This window comes from Ursus arctos, unplaced genomic scaffold (assembly GCF_023065955.2).
Source record: "Ursus arctos isolate Adak ecotype North America unplaced genomic scaffold, UrsArc2.0 scaffold_11, whole genome shotgun sequence".
NCBI classification, from domain to species: Eukaryota; Metazoa; Chordata; class Mammalia; order Carnivora; family Ursidae; genus Ursus; species Ursus arctos.
In genome coordinates, this window is record NW_026622775.1 from 61,762,208 (window position 1) to 61,785,473 (window position 23,266).

Consider the following 23,266-nt stretch of genomic DNA (forward strand, 5'->3'; position numbering starts at 1 on the left):
TCTCTATCCCTCCCAACTGCATGGCTTTCATTTTCCTAGTAAATCAAGGGTAGACCTCGTTACTGTGTGGTTACATGAGATCCACATGCCAGTCAGCCCCTAGTCATAAGTACTTACGGAGGAACTGTGTTTAAGGAGCTGCCCAGAGGGTGGCGTGGTTGGTTGGGCCTGAAAGCTTCGGGCTGGGTCTCGGAGGCGGAATTCGAGTCTGTCCAGAAGTCAGGACCCGGGGGTGGGGGGTGTGGGGGGGTGTGCATCCGAGGAAATGAGCATGAGCAACAGGTATGCTTGGGGAGAGGGGGGCAGCAGCTTGACCTTTTCTCTGCCCAGGGGCACAGCAGGCTCCCATCAGGGGCATCTCTCAGCAGGTGGGAAAGAGAATGGGTGTTCAGACCTTTGTGCTCATGGCCCAGGGGAGGACCACTGTTCTGGGCAAAGCTGGGCACGATGCTAATGCTCCCCATGATCTCAACTCCTGCCCCTCCTCATCACCTGTGGCCCAGGTCACACCTGCCCAGTCAGGCCACTCTAGCCACAGGTGAGCCAGCAACCAATGGCTTCGAGAGCCACTCATAACTCCTGTGTCAGCAGGGTAGGCAGGGGCCTGCCTGGTTTGTTCTGCAAAAGCCTGAAAAATAAATCCCCTTTGGTGTCTGGAATTCCTCATAGGTTGAAATAAATCGTTGGGGCTGGGGGAGGGGAGGCTCAGGGACTCAGGTGTCTGATCCATTGGAAATCTTTTTTGGTTTTAATGTGTCACCTTGAATGTTGAAACGCCTTCCCAGAACCCACCGTTCCACTATGTCTGTCTCTAGTAACTGGAGGGTCAGTTGGCTTGCATAGCAAATGGGGTACCTGTGGATTCACACTGCGTCTCTGGGCACTCCGCTGCCACTGGGTGCTCCCGGGGGTGTTTAAGAGGGGAGTTAAGAGGGACATGCAGTGGGCCCTGCTCTCTAAAGCTACTCTTTAAACTCCTGAGGCTGAACTGCTTTATTTGGTTTTCACAAGGAGAGCAAAAATATCCCCATCAATCAAGGGTTCAAGTATTTGGCTCTGGGTCCATTTAATGTTTTATTGCTTCTGGGAGTGGAGGCGTTTGCTTTTGAAATAAATTAGCATTCCTTGTGGGCCCCCCTTTGGGGTAGAGATTAGGGAAGGTATTCCTTGCATATAAACCAGGAGGGAGTTCCTCCTCTTCCTCTAGATAAGAGAGGTGTCTGTCAACCCCAGCTGCATTGTAGAGTCACCTGGGAAGCCCTAAAGCATCCCAGAACCTAGACACACCTCAGATCAATCAAATGAATGTCAGTGGGTGGGACCCAGGCATCAGTAGATTTTTAAGTCCCCCCCTCCCCAGGGCTTCCAAATGCAGGTTCAGTTGAAAAGCATCGCTGTAGGTCTCCAGGCTGTGCCCCTTTTTCTCGCCCAGCCATTGCAAGCCAAGCCGCATGAGTGCCCCAGCCAGACTACACTGAGAGAAAGCAGGTGGGGCCAGATCAAGGACACCTGTGGGTAATGTAGAGCGCAACGCTCTGTAGGCAGAGGGAGAAGCACTAATTGTCAGGACTAACTTGGCTGCCAAAAGCTGTCTGAAATAAGCACAGGGAATACCAGCATTGATAATGCTTTATATTTGTATGATATTTTCTTTTTTTTCATATATGGTGTAGTAGTTTTTTTTCTAAGTTTTTATTTAAATTCCAGTTAGTTAACATACAGTGTAATATTAGTTTCAGGTGTACAGTATAGTGATTCAACATTTCCACGCATCATCCCCTGGTGCCCATCACAAGTGCCCTCCTTAATCCCTGTCACCTATTTCCCCCATCCCCCACCCCCTCCCCGCTGGTAACCATCCATGTGTTCTCTGCAGTTGAGAGTCTGTTTCTTGGTTTGCCTCTCTCTCTTCTTTTTTCCCTTAGCTGGTTTGTTTTGTTTCTTAAATTCCACATATGAGTGAAATCATATGGTATTTGTCTTTCTCTGACTGACTTATTTCACTTAGCATTATACTCTCTAGCTCCATTCATGTCATCACAAATGGCAAGATTTCATTTTTTTTTTTACGGCTGAATAATATTCCATTGTGTATATATACCACATCTTGTTTATCCATTTGTCAGTCAGTGAACACTTGGGCTGCTTTCATAAGGTGGCTATTGTACATAGTGCTGCTATAAACATTGGGGTGCATGTATCCCTTAGAATTAATGTTTTTGTATTCTTTGGGCTGATACCTAGTAGTGCAATTGCTGGATCATAGGGTAGTTCTATTTTTAACTTTTTTTAAATTTTTTATTTATTTATTTTTTATTTTTTATTTTTTTAAGATTTTATTTATTTATTTGACAGAGATAGAGACAGCCAGCGAGAGAGGGAACACAAGCAGGGCGAGTGGGAGAGGAAGAAGCAGGCTCATAGCGGAGGAGCCTGATGTGGGGCTCAATCCCAGAATGCCGGGATCACGCCCTGAGCCGAAGGCAGACACTTAACAACTGCGCTACCCAGGCGCCCCTAACTTTTTTTTTAAAGATTTTATTTATTTAAGAGAAAGAGCCAGGGATGGAGGGGAGTAGGGGGAGAGGGACCAGCAGACTCTGCACTGAGCGTGGAGCCCAATGTGGGGCTCAATCTCCCGACCCTGAGATCATGACCTGAGCCGTCACCAAGAGTCAGACGCTTTAACCGACTGAGCCACTCAGCAGACCCTCTATTTTTACCTTTTTGAGGAAACTCCATACTGTTTTCCAGCGTGGCTGTGCCAGTTTAAGCTGTGCCCCCCTCCCACCATTTCTCTGTGCTACCGGGGATGGGTAATAATAGTAATAATAATAATACCGAGCTTTGTCACTGATCGTGTTTGTTGTGTGCCTCACACTTCACATGCATTACTTACCTCTTTTGATTGTCACATCACTTTCCTGTCACACCCATTTTATAGAGGAAAAAACCGAGGCTCAGAGAGGAATGTAGCAATACACGAGAGAGTTGAAATTTGAACTCTGGCCCATTTGGTTGCATTGCCCATGCTCTTCTTAGCCACTGTACTACATAGTATCTTCCAAAGTCAATGGATTTTGCTGGGTGATTCCTAAAAATGTACATTCACAAAGAAGCCAGCAGTCAACAGAATGCATGGGAGTGGGGGCCAAGGGAGAAATGAGACTGAATGAGAATCCCAGTCCTCACGCCATTATTTCTTTTTCTTACATCAGACCTGTGTGATTGCTGTAATTGTCTCCATTTTACAGATGAATAAAGTGAGGGTCATAGAAGTCAGATCCCCTGCCTAGGATTGTATGACTAGTAAGTGCCAGAGCCAGAGCTTGAACCCAGCCTTCACCATTGAAGGTAGAGAGCTATGGGGAGAGAAGCAGGAGAGCTGGCCCTCCCACAAAGGGCCCAGTTGGGCATGCCGAATGAGCAACGACAGGGGCAGATTTGTGCTCTTGAATTCCCTCAGGAGCACTTCTTAGAGCAGTGACTCCCAAACTAACTTGCATACAGATCACCTGGCTCTCCTGTTAACATGAAGATTCTGATCCTGTTGGTCTGGGATGGGGTCCATGATTCCAAATTTCCAACAAGCTCCGAGGTAACACTATACTGCGGGTCCACGGACCACACTTTGAGAAGCAAGGACTGAGAGGCAGGCATGACTAGAGCCAGAGGACCAAGAAGGGACCTCAGAGGAAAGCCCCAGGGATCCCCAGGCCTGAACCCTGAGCTGAGCCACTGCCATAGCTGCCCTTTTGGCTCCAGGCTCAGTCAGTCAATGGGTCTCTGGGAAGGAAGTCCCAGCATCCCACACTGAGTTGTCCAAGAACCAGATTCCATCAGAGAGTGTATGTCTGAGGTCAGAAGCAGCTCAGAGGCAGACTGGCAGGCAGGCCAACTTGAATGTGCAGTTCTGTCCACTTCGCTTCGGGGATTAAATAGTAACAAAGGCAACTCGTAAAATCCTTGGATTGGGTGGAAAACACGGAGTCCAACATCTGCGCAGCAAACGCAATCTCACATTTTTAGAATTTCAGTCAAAACATTCAACTTCATGTCATTTGTTTTCCTAATTTGTCATCTGTCAACTCACTGGAGATGTCATTAAAAATTAACCTGTTTTTTGGGGGGCGCCTGGGTGGCTCAGTCGTTAAGTGTCTGCCTTCAGCCCAGGTCTTGATCCCAGAGTCCCGGGTTCAGAGCCCACCGCCCGCACAGCAGGGAGCCTGCTTCTCCTTCTCCCTCTGCCCCTCCCTCCCACTCGTGCTCTCTCTCTCGCTCTCTCTCAAATAAAATCTTAAAAAAAAATTTAACCTGTTTTTTGAACCCAGTGAAAGTAGTTTCAAATAACCTTTGTTTTATTTTAAGCCCAGAGTTAAGTTTTCTCTACAGCTGGGCAGGCTCACTCCACCAGTTTGTCAGGCCCATATGCAAATTCGTCTTTTCTCCTCATGTGGCTAAGGTAGCAGATTAAAAATCTGTAATTCAGACAATCAGGTGGCTGTTTTCCCTCCAGGATGCCAAACCCTCAATTCTTTGGAAGTTTTGGCTCTGGAGTGGGTTTGCCCATAGAGGGCAGGCCCCCAAACAGCTCTGTGATTACCGCAGGGCTGTCCCAGGAGCCACTAACAAAACCAGTGAGACAGTTTGTTGTCATTGTTGACCCTTCCAGCGGCAGGCCATGCTGGGTCTGGACAGACGGGCTAGTCCACCCCATCTCCTACCTGGACAACTCAGAGGCAGAGAGTGACTGCCTGAATCTTATTTCCAAGGCAAGAAAGGATCCTAAGAGCTGCCTCGGTGGGTTCACTCTCCCTCTCTGCTCTCACCATGTTCCAGGGACCTGTAAGTAGGGCAGACTTTTCTTCCAGTCTCATGTGTTGGAGGTACAAGGAAGGTGGAGATCCTCAAACCCTGTTGGCATTACTCCTCCAAGAGAGGAAGGCCTGACCTTTGGCTTCCCCAAGTATCCTGGGCCCCTGTCGCCATCTGGCTATGGCAGGCAGGGCTACCACCTCTGTGTGCAGGGGACGGACCCGGAGCCCGGCCCAGGGGCCGTGCTGTATCTTTGCTTGTTCTGGACTGCTTACGTTGGCAGAGAGTCCCAGCCTCCAGCTCCTTGCCTTTGGGGCGGCCTCACTAGGTGGCCAAAGGCTGGGGGCAGTCCTTCAGGAAAGAGTGAGCTAGAAAGGGCACGCCCCAGATCCTGTGGGACTCAGCTCTCTAGAACATGTCACTAACCTCTGCGCTTGGTCCCAGAGCTTGCAGCACAAGGGGAAAGGGATGCTCGCTTGTCTTCTTTCTTTGACCAGGCTAAAATATTCCCCTTGCAACATTTTCCCCCGAAAGATAAAGAAAAGGGAAAAATCTTCCACTTGGCCTGCCTGGTGCTGAAACTAAAAATGAAACAGTCCAGCTTCCTAAGGGGTTGTCTTTGTGGCAAGAATCCTTGGGTGTGAGCAGATGTATTTCTTTTAGTTTCATGCAGGTGTTTGATACCCACAGAAAGCCCCCCGAAAGGTGTTTATGGTTGTTAGAAAAAGGGAAGAGGAACCTGACACGTTTCAATAATTCTAGGGCCTGCGTGGCAAGAGGTCATGGACCTGAACTCGGCTGGCCCCTCTGTGTCCACAGCTTGATTTCAACCTCTCCTGATTAAGCCTCTCTTGCTTGTGCTGCCCGCTTGGCAAGCACATGACTGGTGTGTCCCAGGCACAACCAACAAGGCCAGCGTTACCCATTTCCGCTGAATGACACAGCCGAACGGCGGCAGTTCAAACGCACTGAGCCTCATCTGATGACAGCTGCAGTAATGCCTCCCATCTAGGGAGCATGGTATGGTCCCCAAAGCATTTTAACATTCAGTGTCCTGGGAGAAGGCTTGGAGGTACTTGCTATTCCCATTTTACAGAGGGGAAGACTGAGCCTCAGAAAGATGCTAAACCTGGGATCAGAGAGGTTAAGTGACTTACCCAAGGTCATATGCAAGGATATGGCCAAACCAAGACATAGACTCACATCTCCTGGCTCCGGATCCAGATCGCTTACCTTCATACTAGGCATAGGTACTGACACTCAGTGTTCTGTCAGTGGGGCCGGGAGTTGTAAAAAAGCCTGTATTTAAAACCCAGCTGGGCACCTGGGTGGCTCAATCGGTGGGGCATCTGCCTTCGGCTCAGGTCCTGAGGTCCTGGGATCCTTGGATCCAGGGATAAGGTCCCGCATCAGGCTCCCTGCTCAGTGGGGAGGCTGCTTCTCCCTCTGCCTCTGCCTGTACCCCTGCTCATGTCTGCTTGCCCTCTCTCTCTGTCAAACAAATAAATAACATCTTTGAAGGAAATAAATAAATGAATAAAACCCTGCTGATTAGAGAACAGCACACACGTAAAGGGTGAGCAATGCCTTATAAGTACCCTGTCGCAGAGCCGGGACAGCTGTGGCCATTTTATGATAAGGGTATGCTCAGAGCCGTCCAGGGAGCTGCCGGCTGAGCCAGGATTCGAGTCCCCAGACTTTCTAGTCCAGCTGTTCCTTTGCCCGACTGTGAATCTTCTCAGGGTAGCTGGGAGCTCTCAGCCTGCCCGGCACGAGCAACCTGCAGGATGAAGACTCTGTTCTAGTGATCTAGCCACTCACTTTAGTAACCCTTCGGTCATTACTAAGGTGTGTATAAACAGAGGCACCAGCAAAGGCAATAGGATGAAACACCAATGACCGTCATTTCCGAGTGCCAATATGATTCTTTGGATTTTTCTCTAGCTTCTGAGGTTTCTAAAATAGGAATACATTATATATCATTAGGAAAAAAAAGATTTAAAAATCAAAGGCAAAAGAAAGAAAAGTTCCAAGTTCCTCTCTGTCTTGACAATGTAATTGGTACACATGCCTCACCTTGTCATCTACAGGTTTTAAAAAAGGTATAGACTCTCCTAGACTAAGATAAGAAAATTGAGGCCTGGGTCCCCCGAAATTACCCACTCACGGTGAGAGCTGACAAGGTGGGGACCGTTGGCCATGAGATGAAGCTGACTCCAAGAATAGGTCCTGCGTCTTTCCTTCCCTTGACTGTCTTGCAGTTGAAAAGAGAGGAAGGTGGGAGACAGGAGCAGAGGCCTGATAGGGGCACCCACCCAGAATAGCAGCAGAAGGCAGGCCTGGGGCTGTAAGAGACAGGCGGGCGGGCAGTGGGGGGATCCTGTGATCCAATCCTCCATTCATCCAGTATAGCCAGAGTTCACGGGGGGGTCTGAGCTTAGGAGCTGGGTGCAGGTGGGAGAATGGGACAGGGTTCCTGCCTTTGTGGGGTTCCACTTTTTGTGGAGGAGACAGACACAAAACACAATGACACAGTGTGACAAGCGCTATACCAAGGGCATAATAAGTACAGTTCAAAATGCTTTGGGGAGCTGAGGTGCGCGCCGAGGGTCGCTGGGCGCCAGGCACAGCAGACAGTGAAATTAACCAAAGGGAAATACACAAATCCCGACCTTCTTCAGCAACCAGATCCATGTCTTTAAGTGTGATTGACATTAGGCTGCTCCTTATTTCCCGATCACATTTTTCCTACAATAAGGAAAGCTTGATTCCTCTGAGGGGCACCCTCCCAGTTATAACAACTACACAATATGTTAGTGTGTAGAAACTGTTGCAAGAGGCACCCAGGGCATTTGTTAAAAATACAGATCCTGCCCAACCCCCCGTGGAAATTCAGATTGCATAAATCCGGGGTGGTGTCAGGAATTTAACAAATGCCTGTGGGCGACTGTAGTGCAGCTGGGTCACTAACCAGTCACAGGTGGAGTGGGAAAAGCATCAACTTTGTAACTAAACTAGACTTCCCGTCAGGTTCTACTATATCTTAGCTGTGCGATTTTAGGAAAACCGATGAACCGAGCCCCAGGTTTTGTCATTGTAAAATGGATCTAATAAATACCTACCTGGCAGAGTGTATGTAATAAATACCTACCGAGCTAGTCAGGTATTCTGTACTAAATGTCCTGTGCACAAGTCTGTTCATCACATCATTTAATACAGAGCTCTTTTAAGGTAGGCGCCACCCCCATCTTGCAGGTGGGAAAACTGAGGTAAAGTAACTTGGCCAACATCAACCTTCAGAGCAGGGGTTTGAACCCAGAGCTGCCCGACCTCAGAACCCCTGTGCTTTGAACGGCGGCTACACAATCAGTTGCTTCTGGGATCGAATGAGCATGTATCCACTTTGTATTTCACTTAGTTTTAGGCTCATTCAATACATCCTCTCAACTCCTGGAACTCTAGGCTATTATTCTCCAAAGTTCACTTGATTTTGCCCTTTTTCCAAGAACTCCCCTGTCCCTCTGAGAAGTCTTCATTATTCTAATACAAAGGCCATGTCTGGTGGCACAGAGGTTCAGAAGGGACTGTTCAAGCCTGAGACATCCCCCTGGGCTGAACATCCCCTTTTGCAGGGATGAATATTATTTTATAAGCTTCAGGACCCAACCCTGTCCCCAAGCTGCCACCAGCACCCCCCCCCCCAAATCAGAACAAAACCTGAGCGCTGCCCAAAAGCTGTTGTTGGTCATGTCCCTGGGCACAGGCCTGAGCCAGACATAGCCAGTGAGCAGGCAAAAGCCAGGGATGGTGACAGAGAGGCTCACTCAAGGTGGCTGAGCCCTTGACAGGGGAAACGGTTTCCAGGTCTGTGCCAAGGGCCTGGCACTCAGGAGCCACGGCAGCCCAGGGAGAAGGAGAGTCCCAAGCCAGCGGGAAGTCCTGGCTTCTCTGCCTCCCGCACCCTCCCCCGCAGGGCAGGCACGCCCGCCAGCCCCAGCCCTGGAGGAGGACCCCCTCTGATAGAGCTAGCTCTAACAGGGCTAGCTAGAAGGATGCACAGAGCCGCCAAACACGAGAGCAGGAAGGAGCCAAAGGGCTGATCACCCTCATTTTTCAAGGAGGGCAAGAGTTATGCCCAGAGATCCTGTGAGTGCCCATCAGTCCGCTGTCACAGGCTTGGCCCAGCCCTCTCCAACCTACCACCCCCTCCCCCACCTACCACCCCCTCCCCCCCAAGCTCACACTCTGCCAGCAGCCCCCAGGGCCACCGCTGGCCTGGCCGCATTCCACAGCACTCACCAGTTGGTGACCTTACTGAGCACCTGGGGCATGTGGGGGAGGGGAGCAGCCCTGACTCCTGCCCTAACTCTGTACTATGAAGGGGGAGCTGGGTCACAGCCCCTTCCCAGGCACAGCAAATACTCTCCTGAGGTGGGCTTTGCATTCACCCCAGTGCCCTAAGCTGCTTCGGGTTCCCTCAGGCAGATGAGGCCCAAACCATCTGTTCTTTCTAAGGAGGCAGGCTCCAGGTTAATGGAGTGTGAAATGACTTTGGAGAGCAAAATGGCCTCAATCATGCCTGGAAGGTGGGGCAGAGAATAGATTAGCTTCACTTCCTCTTGAAGGTACCGTGAGAATCTATATATAGAAACTACAGATGCACGGGAGCCTTGATTACTCATACGAGCCCCAGCTCCAGAGAGCTCTTGTCCCACCAGCAGCAGTCCCTCACTCGTGGTCAGTGAGTGTTTCTGGCTGGTTCGTGGGCTTGCTCAGTACCCCATGTGAAACTCCCACTCCGTCCGTTTCCAAGCTGGGGAGCCCAGAACCCAGAAGTCTAGAAGCACCAACACAGGTGCTCTAGGGGTCTTCTCGGGACTCTCCACAGAAGTCAGGGTGCCTCAGCATCCTTCCTTCCATTGACAGCTGCCCTGGCCACAGCTGATTGATGTCCAGAAAATGTCTCAAGGAAGCACAATCCCCATCCTGGACCGTAAGTGCTCCCTGTAGGTACAATACGAAGGCAGTTCGAGGAGCTCGTGGGGGAGCAGGAACACGATCCCCGCAGGAGGGTCTCCCCTCCGGCAGCTCTCTCGCCCAGAGACACCCCAGCGGGGCCTCTTGTTCAGAGAGGCCAGGAAGCCAGCCCTCCCTGCAGCCTGGCTGGAGGCCTTGCTCCAGCAGCCTGCCTTGAGCGGCACAGCTCCAGGATTGGCTGTCGGCCCCACAAGGCCCCCACTGGCTGTCCAGGGCAGTGGCCGGGAAGCTGGGGAAGGCCCCACATTGGCCAAACTGAGGACACCCTGCCCGGCAGGGTCCCCTGCCTCCATTTCAAATCCTGAAGGGCTTTGCATTACCAGCTCTGTGAACCCAGCTAGGCCACGTGATAAAGGGGATTCTAACACCACCCTGCCAAGCCCACGGGGCTGTGCTAAAGTATGAGGAGCAACACAGGTGTCAGGTGTGAGTAATCATCTGCGAAGTGTGTGTGGGAAGCGTGATTTGGCAACTAGCTCTGCTCCCGGCCCTGTTGGTGACCAAAGAAGAATCCTACGGGGCCTCAGCACTCAAGGGCTCCTGTTAACTTAGTAGGGGATATAAGAGTGTCATACGGGAAATACTAAATACTTAGCTCTGTAGTTCTGGGGGATAAACTGGAACTAATACTTATGGAACCTCGTGTCCTATACAGAGAGTCTTATATATGTGTTATTCATGTCATTCTCGAGAGCAGATATTATGATTATGCCCATTTCACAGATAAGGAAATTGAGGCTCAGACGGCTTGAGCACCTTGCCCAGAGTTGCACCACCAGTGAGTGGTAAATGAAGGCTTTGAACCCACAAGCCAGTGCTCTGTTCATTCTACTCACTGCCTCTCCACAGGCCTGGAGGGCAGCCTGGGTGAGAAAGTCAGGAAAGGTCCCCTAGGATTGTCCCAACTGGGGAAAATCAAAACCTGGCTCTGGGGAGGTATAGTCCATTGATTGATTGGTTGATTCATTCATTCATTCATTCATTCATTCATTCATTCATTCATTCATTCAACAAATGGCTTTTGAGCACCAGAGCTATGCACCAGGCACTGGGATGGGCCTGGTGAATACATGGTAGTCATTTCTCCTTGGTGTTTTGCCACCTGGTCAGGGGACAGATGAGTCAACAAAGGCCTTGTGTAAGTGCTATGGTAGGAGGTACCCATGGTGGGGATTGTCACCCAACCTACAGGGTTTGGAGACAAGGGCTGGGCCTGAAGGATGATGGAATGGGAAAGAGTGGTTCTAGGGGAGGGAATAAGGACCCAGTGAGACTGCCATGGAGGGTAAGAGGTTCAGAATGGGAGAGCTGAGGCTGGAGAGAACAAGGGAGCCAGGAGGGCTGGTAGTAACTTTGAAAGGTTTGAAGAAGGGGGAGACCTACCCATCAGCCTTTTGAGTGTAGGGCCCAGTGCAGACAGTGGGAGGGGAGGCAGGAAGGAACCCACAGCATGGAGTGTGGGGTGCGGGGTGACTGTGGGCATGCTGATCTGGGCTTGTCCTTCCCACCCCGGCCACAGCGCCCGTCTCGTCTGCTCTCACTCAATCAAAGCACACAGGATTCCTTTCTTGGGTGTTTAGCTTCCAGGCCCACCTCATGCCCAGGATGCAGTCTTACCAGGGAGGGGAAGGTGGTCAGCATGCCCTTTCCATAAAGGGGTCACATCACTTCCCAGAGCCACTCATCTCACTAGGGGCTGATCTAGGATTATGTGTTAGTCTCTAGGTGCTACTGCAACAAAATACCCCAGCCTGGGTAGCTTCTGAACCACAGACACCTAATTCTCACAGCAGGAGGCTGCAAGGCCAGGATCAGGGGACCAGCACGGTCAAGAGAGGCCCTCTTCCGGGTCACAGACTTCTCGCTGAGTCCTCACATGGGGGAAGAAGAGGTGAGGGATCTCTCTGGAGTTTCTTTATAAGAGTGTTAATTCCCATTCATGACTTAAGCGCATCCCCAAAAGCCCCACCTCCAAATACCATCACATTGGGCATTAGGGTTTCAACATGTGAATTTTGGGGTCACACAAACATTCAGACCAAAGCAAACTGGAACCCAGAGCCTCCGGGGATGGATCTGGGGGCTATTTGGGTTGCAGTTTGTCCTTGAGGCCAGCCTGGCAGGTGAAAAGGCAGTGTGGCCTGGGACCTTTCACGTCTGAGACCTGATATATACGTAGAGCTTGACTCTTGCCACAGGGGACGGACAGTCCCTGGCAGGGTCTGAAGGGTGTCCTGCTCTCTTCCCTGGCTCTGGGCTCCGATCAGACTTTCCCTCCCAGCAGACAATGGCTCCAGGGGGAGCACGAGAGCCCCTCGGGGGAGCTGAGACAGACGAGTCATCTTCTGCCCAGGGGATGGGAGCCGTGGTGCCCTTCTGTCCACCCACACCCCGGGCCAGGGACAGCCTGGCGCCTGCCCGAGGCCGGGGGCTGCAGAGTGGCAGCTGTGAGCACAGCCTCTACTTTGCCAGCAAGCATGGTCTGCTGCCACCAGACTGGACGCCTTTGGAAAGCGTGTTCCAGCTTTCACTCGAGTCAACAGCTTTGCTGGAAAACCGGTCCAGCAACAGTTTGGTTTCTAGGGATGTTTGAAAAACATTTTTTTTAAATTTTCCCAGACCCTAAAGTGGCCTCTAGCAGCACATTTCAATGACCCCACTTGCTTTCTTTCCTAACAGCATTATTTTGGCTTTTTCTCAGAGGCCAAACCCAAGATCAAATAATGAATAATATTTTCTCCAGGTTTCTAAGTGTGTTCCTACACAGCACTGATGAAAACAATAAGCTGGACCTTTCGGTTAAGTTCTATAAATCACCAGACAGCTTACAAAAACTATTTCTAAGGTTCAAGAATGAAGTCTCATGGAGAATACAGCGTATTCTGTCCTTTCATGCACTGCTGAGAAAATGGCCTGGATTTTCATACTCAGTCTCTCTTCAACATCAGTCAGAGCCTAATGGTGACTGCGGGGCTGGGGTGGCTTAGATCCAAGCCTCAGAAACCGGGATTAAACAAAATGCCTTGATCACCTCGAGATTTTTCTGTCTTCCTGGATCTGTGCTAATCCCAGCGCACCTCAATCCAGCTCATTCATAGCTCCTTGTTTGCCCTGGGCCTAGGGCCTTTTCTGGGGTGAGCTTTAGAGATAGACTTGCAAACCTCTGCCCCTAATGTGCTGGCTGGGGTGCACAGGGCCGAGTCTCAAGCCATGGTTCCCGTTCTGTTGTTTCTCCAAATTAAGAGAACAGAAGCTTTCCGGGGCAAAGGCGCAGGATCGTCCAGAAAGCAAAGGACTGGAGACTGGCAATGAGGCAGATAAGGAACAGGGCTGCAAGGAGGCCCAGTGCTGGAGAGAGGAGGGTGTGTCCCACAGGCCATGCACTAGCACTCGCTGCCGGAAGCAGGAGCTGCGGGGGGGACAAAGGCGGCATGTTCAGAAGAATTGCTTCTTGCGCTCAGTTACGTGTCTTTTGTATTTTTTCAAACTCCTTAAATCCTCAGGGCATTTTACCTGCAGAGAGCAGACCCAACAAAGCGTCTAGTGTATCCCACTGACCAGGAATAAAGGTGTTAGCCAGAACCTCGCTCTTTTAAGACTTTATTCATCAAGAAACAGACATGCTGGCTTCCCTGGAACGCCAAGACATCATTCAGGGTTTGAGACTGAGCAGGTGAACACAGGGCAAGTGGGCAAGGAATGCTGAGGAGGGAAGCAAACCATCCAGATTGCCACAAATTCCCGCCTCTCCCAAATGCTGCAGGGGCCGTTGCCAAAGAACGAAACTCTCTCTTCCCCTTGCCCGTTGGTCTGAGCCCCTCCTTCTGTGGTCACTGCTCCTCCGACTTACTGAGAGAAGCCTTCAACCTCCCAGACCACTCCACCTCCTTCAGGGTCTGGTGGGTTCCCAGTGCCACCCACGTTAAAGACTGTGTCCCACAGACTGGGCTGGCTGGCCAAGACGGATCCTCCTCGCCAACTCCTGCAATGTCCACACGCGCCTCAGGGGGGTGTTTGCCTGGGACCAGGGGAAGGCTTTTAGGACACGGGACTTGGGGGTGGGAGCTAAAACCAGGAAGGTTCTGGGCAAACCAGGTCGGAGTGATCACCCCAAATGTGTAGCTTTTGTTGTTTCTTTAATGGGGGTAAAATATATGACTATTACATAAAATTACCATTTTAACCATTTTTAAGTGTACGATTTGTTAGGTACATTCACAGCGTTGTGCTGTAATCATCACCACTGTCTATCTCCAGACGTGCTTTCTTCTTCCCCAGCTGAAACTTTGTCCCCAGTAAACACTCACTCTCCATTCTCCTATCTCCCCAGCCCCTGGCAACCCCCATTCTATTTTCTGTTTCTATGAGTTTGACTACTTAGGTATGTCATTTAAGTGCAATTGTAAAGTACTTGGGCCTTTTGTGGCTGGCTTGTCTCTTATATATCGTCCTCAAGGTCCCCCATGCCGTGGCATAGGTCGGGATGGCAGAATGATATGCCATTGTACACACAGACCATAGTTAATCTGTACCTCCATCAATGGACACATGGGCTGCTCCCACCTTTTGCCTCTTGTAAATAATGCTGCTCAGACACGACTATACAAGTTAATGTTCAAGCCCCTGTTTTCAATTCTTGCAGGGCTATACCCACGAGAGGCCTTGCTGGATCATGTGGCAATCCTATGTTTCATTTTTTGAGGAACTGCCGCATGGTTCTCCACATCAGTTTACTGCAATGTTGGTTTCGATTCCACCCCTCCCAGAGGCAGGAATCAGCCCGTCTTCTAACTCCCCCTGAGACTTGGCTGCAGAGACCTCCCAGCAACGCGCTGTCCCATGAGGTCCTTCCGTGAATTTCCTCGTCTGGCCATCCTACCCTCGTTGGCTACAGCCAAGCACCGCTATTGCCGCGAGGCCACCGATCAGCCGCCTTCTCCTTCATGGGCCTCCTCGCCCGGTAGGAACATGCCTCTCACGCAATGTGCTGACAGCCGCCACACACTGACATTTCTCCCCCTTTCACCGAGCACTGTGCCCTAATTACAGGATTACTGTGATTGCAGGCGCTCCTTCGAAATTGCAGCAAGCATCTTTATTCTGCAGGAACGACAGTCTACCCTGGGCAGGGGGATTAGAAATCAGCACGTCCTACAGTGGAGTCTTTGCCAGGGAGAACATTAACCCACACTGATCGTTGAGTCACCAAGACTGGGTTTTAGGGCCAGCGTCTCAGTTGCTTTAATAAAGTCTTGAATGTGGGAGGATCTGGCTGGTTCCCACGTTCTGCACCTTGGCCCGGAGAGAAAAAGCTTGAACGGGGAACCTCTTACCTTTGTTTGACTGGCAGCGTTCAGCTCACTTGGATACCACTTATTATCTACTATGCTTCTCTCGTAGCCCTTTGGAATAGACAGTATCCCTTCTCTCTAGATGAAGACAGACGTTCAGGCAGTGTTAGTGACTCACCCAAAGCCACACAGCTAGTGACGGCAGGGGGTCCACTGGAACCCAGAGTCTAACCCCAGAGCAATGGATTTCCCACATCTACTGCCTCTGGGACCCAGCCCACCTCCAGGTAAGCAGAAGCCATGGAGAGGCCCCCAGCTCTGGGTTCTGATGGGCCCCTCGGTGATCCAAGTGTACCACGCCCCTGTTGGCTGATCCTGGACAGTCCCTTAAACTTCTCTGAGCTAGTTTCCTCATCTGGAACACAGATCGAAATAGCTCTCATCTAGAGCTGTGAGCAGATGCAGTGAAGTAATACGTGTCGACTGCACCTGACGGTGTGTGGCAGAAGATGGCGTGGGAGGTCACTGCTGCCAGAGTGCCTCCTTGGCAGAGAAGAAAGGAGAAGGCAGGACGGCCTCGATCCCCAGCCCAGACCCCCTCTCAGCTTTCCCACCTTTCTCCGGAGCTGCCATTCTTCCAACTCACTGCAAACAGGAGCAGCGATGACATATGTTCACTGAACATTTCTGAAAAGGTTAAAATCTGAAAAGCTTCTTAGCTGTATGAACCTTGTGGACATGAGGCTGAGTGCAATAAGCCAGTCACAAAAGGACAAATTCTATATGAGTCCGCTTACAGAAGGAACATGGAGCAGTCACGTTCAGAGAGACAGAGAGTGAAATGGTGGTGGTTGCAGGGGTGGGGGGAGCTGTTTAATGAGGACGGAGTTTCAGTTTGACAAGATGGGAGGTCTGGAGCTGGACGGTGGAAATGGTTGCGTATCATTGAGAACGTGCTTAGTGCCACTGAATTGTCATCTAAATGTGATGAAGACGGTAAAAATATTATGTTCTGTGTGTTTTACCACAATGAAAAAATGAAAAAAAAAATGCTGGGGGGCATCTGCATATTTTGCTTAAGTTTTTTTGGTTTTTGTTTTTTGGTTTTTTAGGTTTTCTTTTCTTTCTTTCTTTTTTTTTTTTTAGCTGTGGGAGCTCATTTCTGTATGGATCTGGTCTGATCACAGCAGAGTTACTGTTGGGGGAGGGCTCAAATTAATGTTCAAGGCACAGAGTCACCCTGTGATATTGGAACAAACACTGTTTCTCTGAGCATCAGATGCAGCGGCTGATTTACATTCAGGGATCATAACAAAATATATAATCCCAGTGACTCCTAGGACAGGTGCTCACACTGAAGTGCCCGCAGAACCAGGGTCTCGGAAAACAGCAGCTTCCCAGTCCCTTTGGGGCACCAACAAGTACAATGGCCAGAATCTTCAGCCCTGTTCGAAGTGTGGTCTAATTCCTCTTCTTTCCCTTATGCAGAGTTGAATGAATCCAGGCTGAATGAGTGTGTGAAATGGCTCCACCAAGGTGGGCTTTGTCCAAAAAGAACTGGTCACATGCTTTACTATCACCCTTCTTTCCAGCTAACTCTGATGGGATTTCAACCCTAAATTGTTCTCTGACCTCTGACTGGATCTATGAGCCATAGAAAAAGAGACATTTTCCTCCACCAGGCACCCCTGCGGGCCACATCTCACAGATCCTCCCAGATACCTGCTCAAACCCGAAATTCTCCAACTTTCAAGGATTTTTTCAGACCTAAGATCCAATTCTTGGGGCCAAAATTCAAACCTAAACCATGAAGTTCCTATCTTTTCAAAGAGTTCTATCTTCAAATTATAAAATACTCCCAGATAAATGGTTCAATCAAGACTCCTCAAAGACCATATTAGATGAAGCAATGGGTGTGAGCTGGCACTGCCTTTCAGACAAATTTGACCAGCATCTCCTTCAGAAGGGTTTTAGACAACAGCCCACTTCTGGGCATGACTAAGGGCTCCGTAATGAATGAATGACCAACTGCCTTGTGATGAGCCCACCATCATTAGTTTGGTGCTATTCTAAATCAATAGGATATTTTTAAAGATTTATTTATTTTAGAGAGAAAGAGAGCAGGGGTGGGAGCAAAGGGAGAGGGAGAGAATCTCAAGCAGACTCCCCACTGAGTGGATCCCAGGACCCCAAGACCATGACCTGAGCTGAAATCAAGATCAGATGCTTAACCCACTGAGCCACCCAGGCGCCCCAAAAGAATTTCTGATTGGCAATAAATTTGGGTTTTTGTGCCCAAGGATTGAGAATAAACAAATAAACTGGGGGCTATGAATGTTAATCCCAATTTTTCCATTAAATACTTTGCTGATCCCCATGCAAGACTTTTTATCAAGATCATTCTCAACTATAAAATGGAAAGAAAAGGTACCTGTAGAAATACATTTAAAAATAAAAGAGAAAAAAAAAGAACAATGGAATGCTTACTGGTAAAGTCGTTTTCTACCAGGCAATGCACTGGATTCCAAACCTTAACAGGTTAAAGTGAGACCGTTTGTGTTCACTTGCATAACGAAGGGGAGGGTCCCTCTGGGATCTCATGGTTGATTTCTCCACATCAGTTTGGTTCCAAGCACCAGGTAAAGGACATGGCTGAGCTTGAAGACACAAAACTGCGAAAATAATAACCCCTTGCGATGACAGAGTGAACAGTGAGAAGGAATCAAATATCATGTCAAGTAGGAGCAGTTGAGGACCTGTCTTAGGGATGAAGTATTGTTAATGGAAAGTGCTCTGTGCTGGGAGCCTGAGGAGATCCTGTGACCTCCAATCCCTATCACTGTCATGGCACAACTGTGAAACAGAGAACTCACTGACACTCTTCCAGACTTGTAAACTACTCAGCCAAGCTGTCCTGCTAATCCTTCGGGGCTGGCTGTACAGTACTAACAAAGTTGGCACACGGATGAATTTTGGAAACTGTAAAGATGTTAAAACAGGTGTGGGGTTATTATCACTTCCCTCTTCAATAGAAAAAAAACCCTGAGTCCCCAAAAAGATCATAAGCCTTTAGTTAGTTCACTGAGCCCGGGACTAGCTCCATACCCGCCCTACTCAACCGTACCTGAAGAGGCGGGGCTTCCTTGTCAGTGGCTTGGGCTCTGGAGTCTGATTGGGTTTCTCATCTCAACTTGCCATTTATGCCCTTTGTGACTTGACACAATGACTGATTTCATTAGTTTCTGCCTCTTCATCTCTAACTTGTGGATGATGATGGTGATATTACTTAACAGATTTGTAGTGAAGAGTAACTGTAGCATGTTGATATACCCATTATTGACTGAATTTTTGTGCCCCCCCTCCAAATTCATATGTTGAAGCCCTACCCCCAGTGTGATGGTATTTGGAGGTGGGTCTTTAGGAGGTAATTAGATTTTGAGGTCATTAGAGTGGGGCCCCCATCATGAAATTAATGTCCTTATGAAAAGAAAGAAAGCTGAGCTTTCTCTTTCCAACATGTGGATATACAGCAAGGTGGCCATTTGCAAGCCAGGAAAAGGTCCTTAGTAAGAAGAGCATCAGCCCACCCCTTGATCTTGAACTTCTTGACCATGAGAACTATGAAAAATAAATGTCTATTGGTTAAGCTTCCCAGTCTGTGATGTTTTATACAGCAGCCTGAGCAGACTAATACATACCTGAAAAGCTTAGAACAGTGCCTGGTTCATAGTAAAGCATTCAGTAAATATTAGCATATATTTACATATTTGTTTGGCTTTTTTGAACCCTTATTAAGAAATATTACAGGCAGTGGTGCCTGGGTGGCTCAGTGGGTTGAGCATCCAACACTTGGCTTAGGCTCAAGTCATGATCTCATGGTCATGAGCTCCGAGGTGGGCTTAGTGGGGAGTCTGTTTGAGGATTCTCTCTCTCTCTCTCTCTCTCTCTCTCTCTCTCTCTCGCTTTGCCCCTCCCCCTGCTTGCACTCCCTCTCTCAAATAAACAAAATCTTTTAAAAAAATATTGCAGGTATTCTAAAATGTTTAAAGTTTTAAAGAATAATCTAACAGTATACCCACCACCCAACATAAGGTATAAAACATTACCAATACAACTGAAGCCCCCATATACTTTCCCCGACCACCTTCTTTCCTTCCCACCCAGAGGTAATCATGCTCCTGAATTTGGTACTTATCACTCCTTTATACTCTTTCTCTGTCTGTACCTATCTATTAACAGTGAGACTGAACCTTTAAGCCAGAACTGAGATGTGCCTCTTCCAGAAGGATTTAGACATAGTATCTAGCTTAGCACAAAGTATTGTTTGGAAAACCCATCTGTCCCCATTCGTCATCTTGCTTTGTGTGTCTTTTCACCTTCCTGAGCAGGGAATGTGCCAATATCTCCAGGTGGACCCAGTGATGATGCAAGCCATTAATTAGGTCTCCATTCAGCAGGTCTGTGTTTGTCGGAGACTCTGGAGAGGCAAGCCCCAGCCTAGCTCTTTGCTGATGCCTCCCCTCCTCCCTTCCAGATGGAGATGCGGCTGCAGGACCAGCAGCTGGCCAGACAGCTCATGCGCCTGCGCAGTGACATCAACAAGCTGAAGATCGAGCAGACCTGTGACCTGCACCGGAGGATGCTCAACGATGCCACCTACGAGCTAGAGGAACGGGACGAGCTGTCTGATCTCTTCTGTGACTCCCCGCTCGCCTCCTCCTTCAGTCTCTCCACCCCACTCAAGCTCATTGGTGTCACCAAGATGAACATCAACTCCCGGAGGTTCTCTCTGTGCTGAGAAGCCCTGGAAGGGGGTGGAGGAGCCAGAGCTGAGTGTTCGGGAGGCAGAGGGGAGGGATCGTGGGAAGGGCGTTGAGGCTGAGTTACCCTGAGTGGGTCTCCCCAGGGGCTTTCCTGTGGCTGGTGAACCGTGGGCCCTCAGACCCACGGCAGGTGCTTTCTCAGGGGCCCCAGCTGTGGAGCCCCGCAACCCCTTGACTATCCGTCACCCAAAGTGTTCTGCAGAAGGGCTGCCCCATCCAGATGTTCAAGGAGACCTGGCTCCCAGCATGACACGTCTCCATCCTCCCCTCGTTGACCCCCATTCCTGTTTCCCGGAATCACTGGTGCTATGATCTGGGAGCCCAAAAAGGGGCCCCCAAACGCTGTGATTCTTGCAGAAAGCTCCCCCAAGGGCACTGAGCATCCAGGGAGGAGGTGATCAGGTGTGCCAGATGAGCCTGTCTCCTGTTGCTGTCCTCTAAGTATGGGCTCAAATTCATCCTAGACGGGTGACTCAGCAATCCTGACAGGGACCCACCAGGAAAGGAAAACCAGAAGGAATGACAAAGTGGAGCTCGGGAACATGGGCCCCACAGCCGCCACCAGCACCTCTGCTGAGCGGCTGGTCGAGGCTGCCGTCAGTCTTAGACCTTGGCACTACCAGTGCTGGGTCGGTCGATCATTTCCAGCGCGTGCCAGGACACACCAGAACAACGTGAGTGGAGCAAACACAGATGCCCTCTCTGTTGCCTCCCCTGGCCCCACACACCAATCCCAATCTCCAAAGAGCCCCTTTGCCTCCACCCTGCACCTCCAGGGGAGTGCCTGAGTGAACTAGGCAAGTCTGTCTGTGGATTTCCCATCACCGACTTCTGGTGGCGTCACCTTTGTCCCCTTCTTGCCCTCCCCAGAAAGCCTCGAGGGAGCTCACAAGCTCACCCTGAGCATCCTCTGGCATTCTATGCCTGATTTAAACCGCTAATTTTGATTGAATCAGACTGTTACTAATCTGTTGCTAACTTGTTCACAACTGTTCGATTTTTGTCCAAATGGTGATGCCAGTTGGGTAGGTCAAGTGCAGTAGTTCAGGATTTGATTTGAAAATGTTCTCCCTAAATAAAAAACATGAGGATCAGCAAGGTGAGGACTGAGACCTCAACAGGGAGGAAAGTTAGCCTCATAGAATGCCACATGGCGCAGGGTCTCCTGCCAGCTTGAGGGGGTGGGGGTGGCTTTTGACATCATCTTCTTCAAGCCTTCTTGTTCGTAAAGGAGTAAAATGAAGCCAGGGAAAGAGGATGACTTCCCTCAGATTCCATGGCTCCTTAGTGGCTATAGACTATCACAGTTTAAATCATTATTAAGAATGCCTAGATAGCTCATATATCAATGAACTTGAACCCCAAAGATGGTCCTAATGCTTTGCCAAACCCACAAACTGCCAAGCCCTCTACTCTCCACCTCACGCAGCCCCCGCGGGTACCTCTCACTTTGCAATTCAGAATATTTGGGTCCAACTCAGAGCAATGCCTGGAAAGTGGACCCACAGAACATGTATCACCGATCACATTTCCATCGTTGAAGTAAGGTGTCCTGATGTTTTTTCATGTTTCATCTTCCCATGTAGTCTCACTGGGGTCCATGCACACTTCACACACACACACACACACACACACACCCCTTGACCCACATTGGGAAGGTTGTTTTTCTTTTGTGGGCTGGCAGGGGGAGGAGGTGAATGAATGGTCCCTAGTTAGAAAAGAACCTGGTCTCTTTCTTGTGATTTCGAAGATCCAGAGGCTTTAAGCTTCCTTCGAAAAAGGTATAGCAACATAGCTGTGTTTTCTGCCTGACTCTGAGCAGTGACTGAAGTCTGAGGCTCAGAGGACTGGTCCACCTGGGTGGAATGCCAGACCCTTTAGAGCTCTTCCCCCTCAGGCAGGAAAGGAGGGGGATTTTCTGGACCCCGCCCTGTCTCTCCTCAGAGATTATGTACAAGCACTGCCAAGTCCCCCCGGAGGCCTTCCTGCCAGGCTGCTCTGAGATGCGTCCTTGAGATCGCAGGGTAGCAGGCTGGCCTACACACACCCCTTGCTCTGGAGGGGCACACGTTTACACACACCCACACAGGAAAGCCCATTCCATATGCTGAAAGTAATGCCAAACTGGGTTGTTTTTTTTTTCTTTCTAGAAATCAGTCGTTACAAGAATTGAAAATTTGGATTCAACTGAAGCTGATTTAGTTGATTTTGTCGATCCAGTTGAATTGGAGTCAACTGGGCAATTTAGTTGTTCAGCTCACCTAACATCCCCTTCCTTTCTTTTTACCTAGAGGAAACTGAGATCAAGGCACACTTTTTGGAACAGGTTCAACGTCTCAGCTCTTTTACTTAGTTAACCCTAAGAGAATTTAATTTGGGAATGAGGACGGAGGAGAAAGGGGAGGGGACCAGAGATGAGAGTGGAGGGGATAGACGGGGTGCGTCTCCTTACTCAGTATCCAGCTTCTGTTAGTTCCCTTATTCCCACAGGGAACACAAATAACTCACCAAATTAGTTCAGTGTTGTAAAGTCCCTACCTTGTTGGGGCCAAGCGATGGCTGCGGGTCACCTGTGACCTGACCTGTGTCGCCAGCATTCTGGGGCCGCCTTCTGGCCTACCACATATACACAATACTGTTTGCAGCTTAACTCATCATCTACCCATCTCTGTGTCATCCCCAAGGACCCTGGGTGTAAACCACCATGCACGGCAGTGTGTGATGCCTTCACGGACTCAGCAGAGATCACAGAGGCCCGGAGAGCCTGGGGAGGCTTGAGAGGGTCTGGTCCAGCCCCGGGCCTCCTCCTTGTAGCAATACCAAGTGCTATTACATAATCGATGGACAATTTATAATCTTATTTTTTATGATTCTTTGTTTCTATATTGCTGTTAGAGGAAGTGAAATAAAAATATTTCAAAAGAAGATACTGTATAGGGGGAGACATTTGTTTTCTTTTGCCTTGTTCCTATTATAGCATGCAGAGAAGGAAAGAGAAAGAGAGAAGGAGAAGGGAGGGGGGAAGGAGGAGGGAGGGAGGGAGGGAGGGAGGAAGGAAGGAAGGAAGGAAGGAAGGAAGGAAGGAAGGAAGGAAGGAAAGGCGAGAAGGAGGGAGGATGGGTTTGGGATTTACTTTGGGACATGCTTTGGGACATGCTTTGGAGGTAAAGCCAACAAGACACACTGATAGCTTGGCTGTGGAGTGTGAAGGAAACGGAGGAATGAAGAACCATCCTGTGGCCGGCAGCTGGATGGAGGGGTGCCATTTACCGAGCTGAAGATGCTCTGAGAGGAGCACGA

At 49.6% G+C, this 23,266-nt stretch overlaps 1 protein-coding gene across 3 annotated transcripts in view; it reads left to right on the forward strand.

Annotated features, from left to right (window-relative positions):
• FAM167A (family with sequence similarity 167 member A) overlaps positions 1-22,888 on the forward strand; it is a 40,341-nt gene extending 17,453 nt beyond the window's left edge. For all 3 annotated transcript variants that reach the window (XM_057310184.1, XM_057310185.1, XM_026518900.4), the window contains one exon: positions 19,678-22,888. In XM_057310184.1, coding sequence (XP_057166167.1) covers positions 19,678-19,941 — 264 coding nt within the window. In that variant the 3' untranslated portion in view covers positions 19,942-22,888. The remainder of the gene's footprint in view (positions 1-19,677) is intronic.
• The last annotated feature ends 378 nt before the right edge of the window (positions 22,889-23,266 follow it).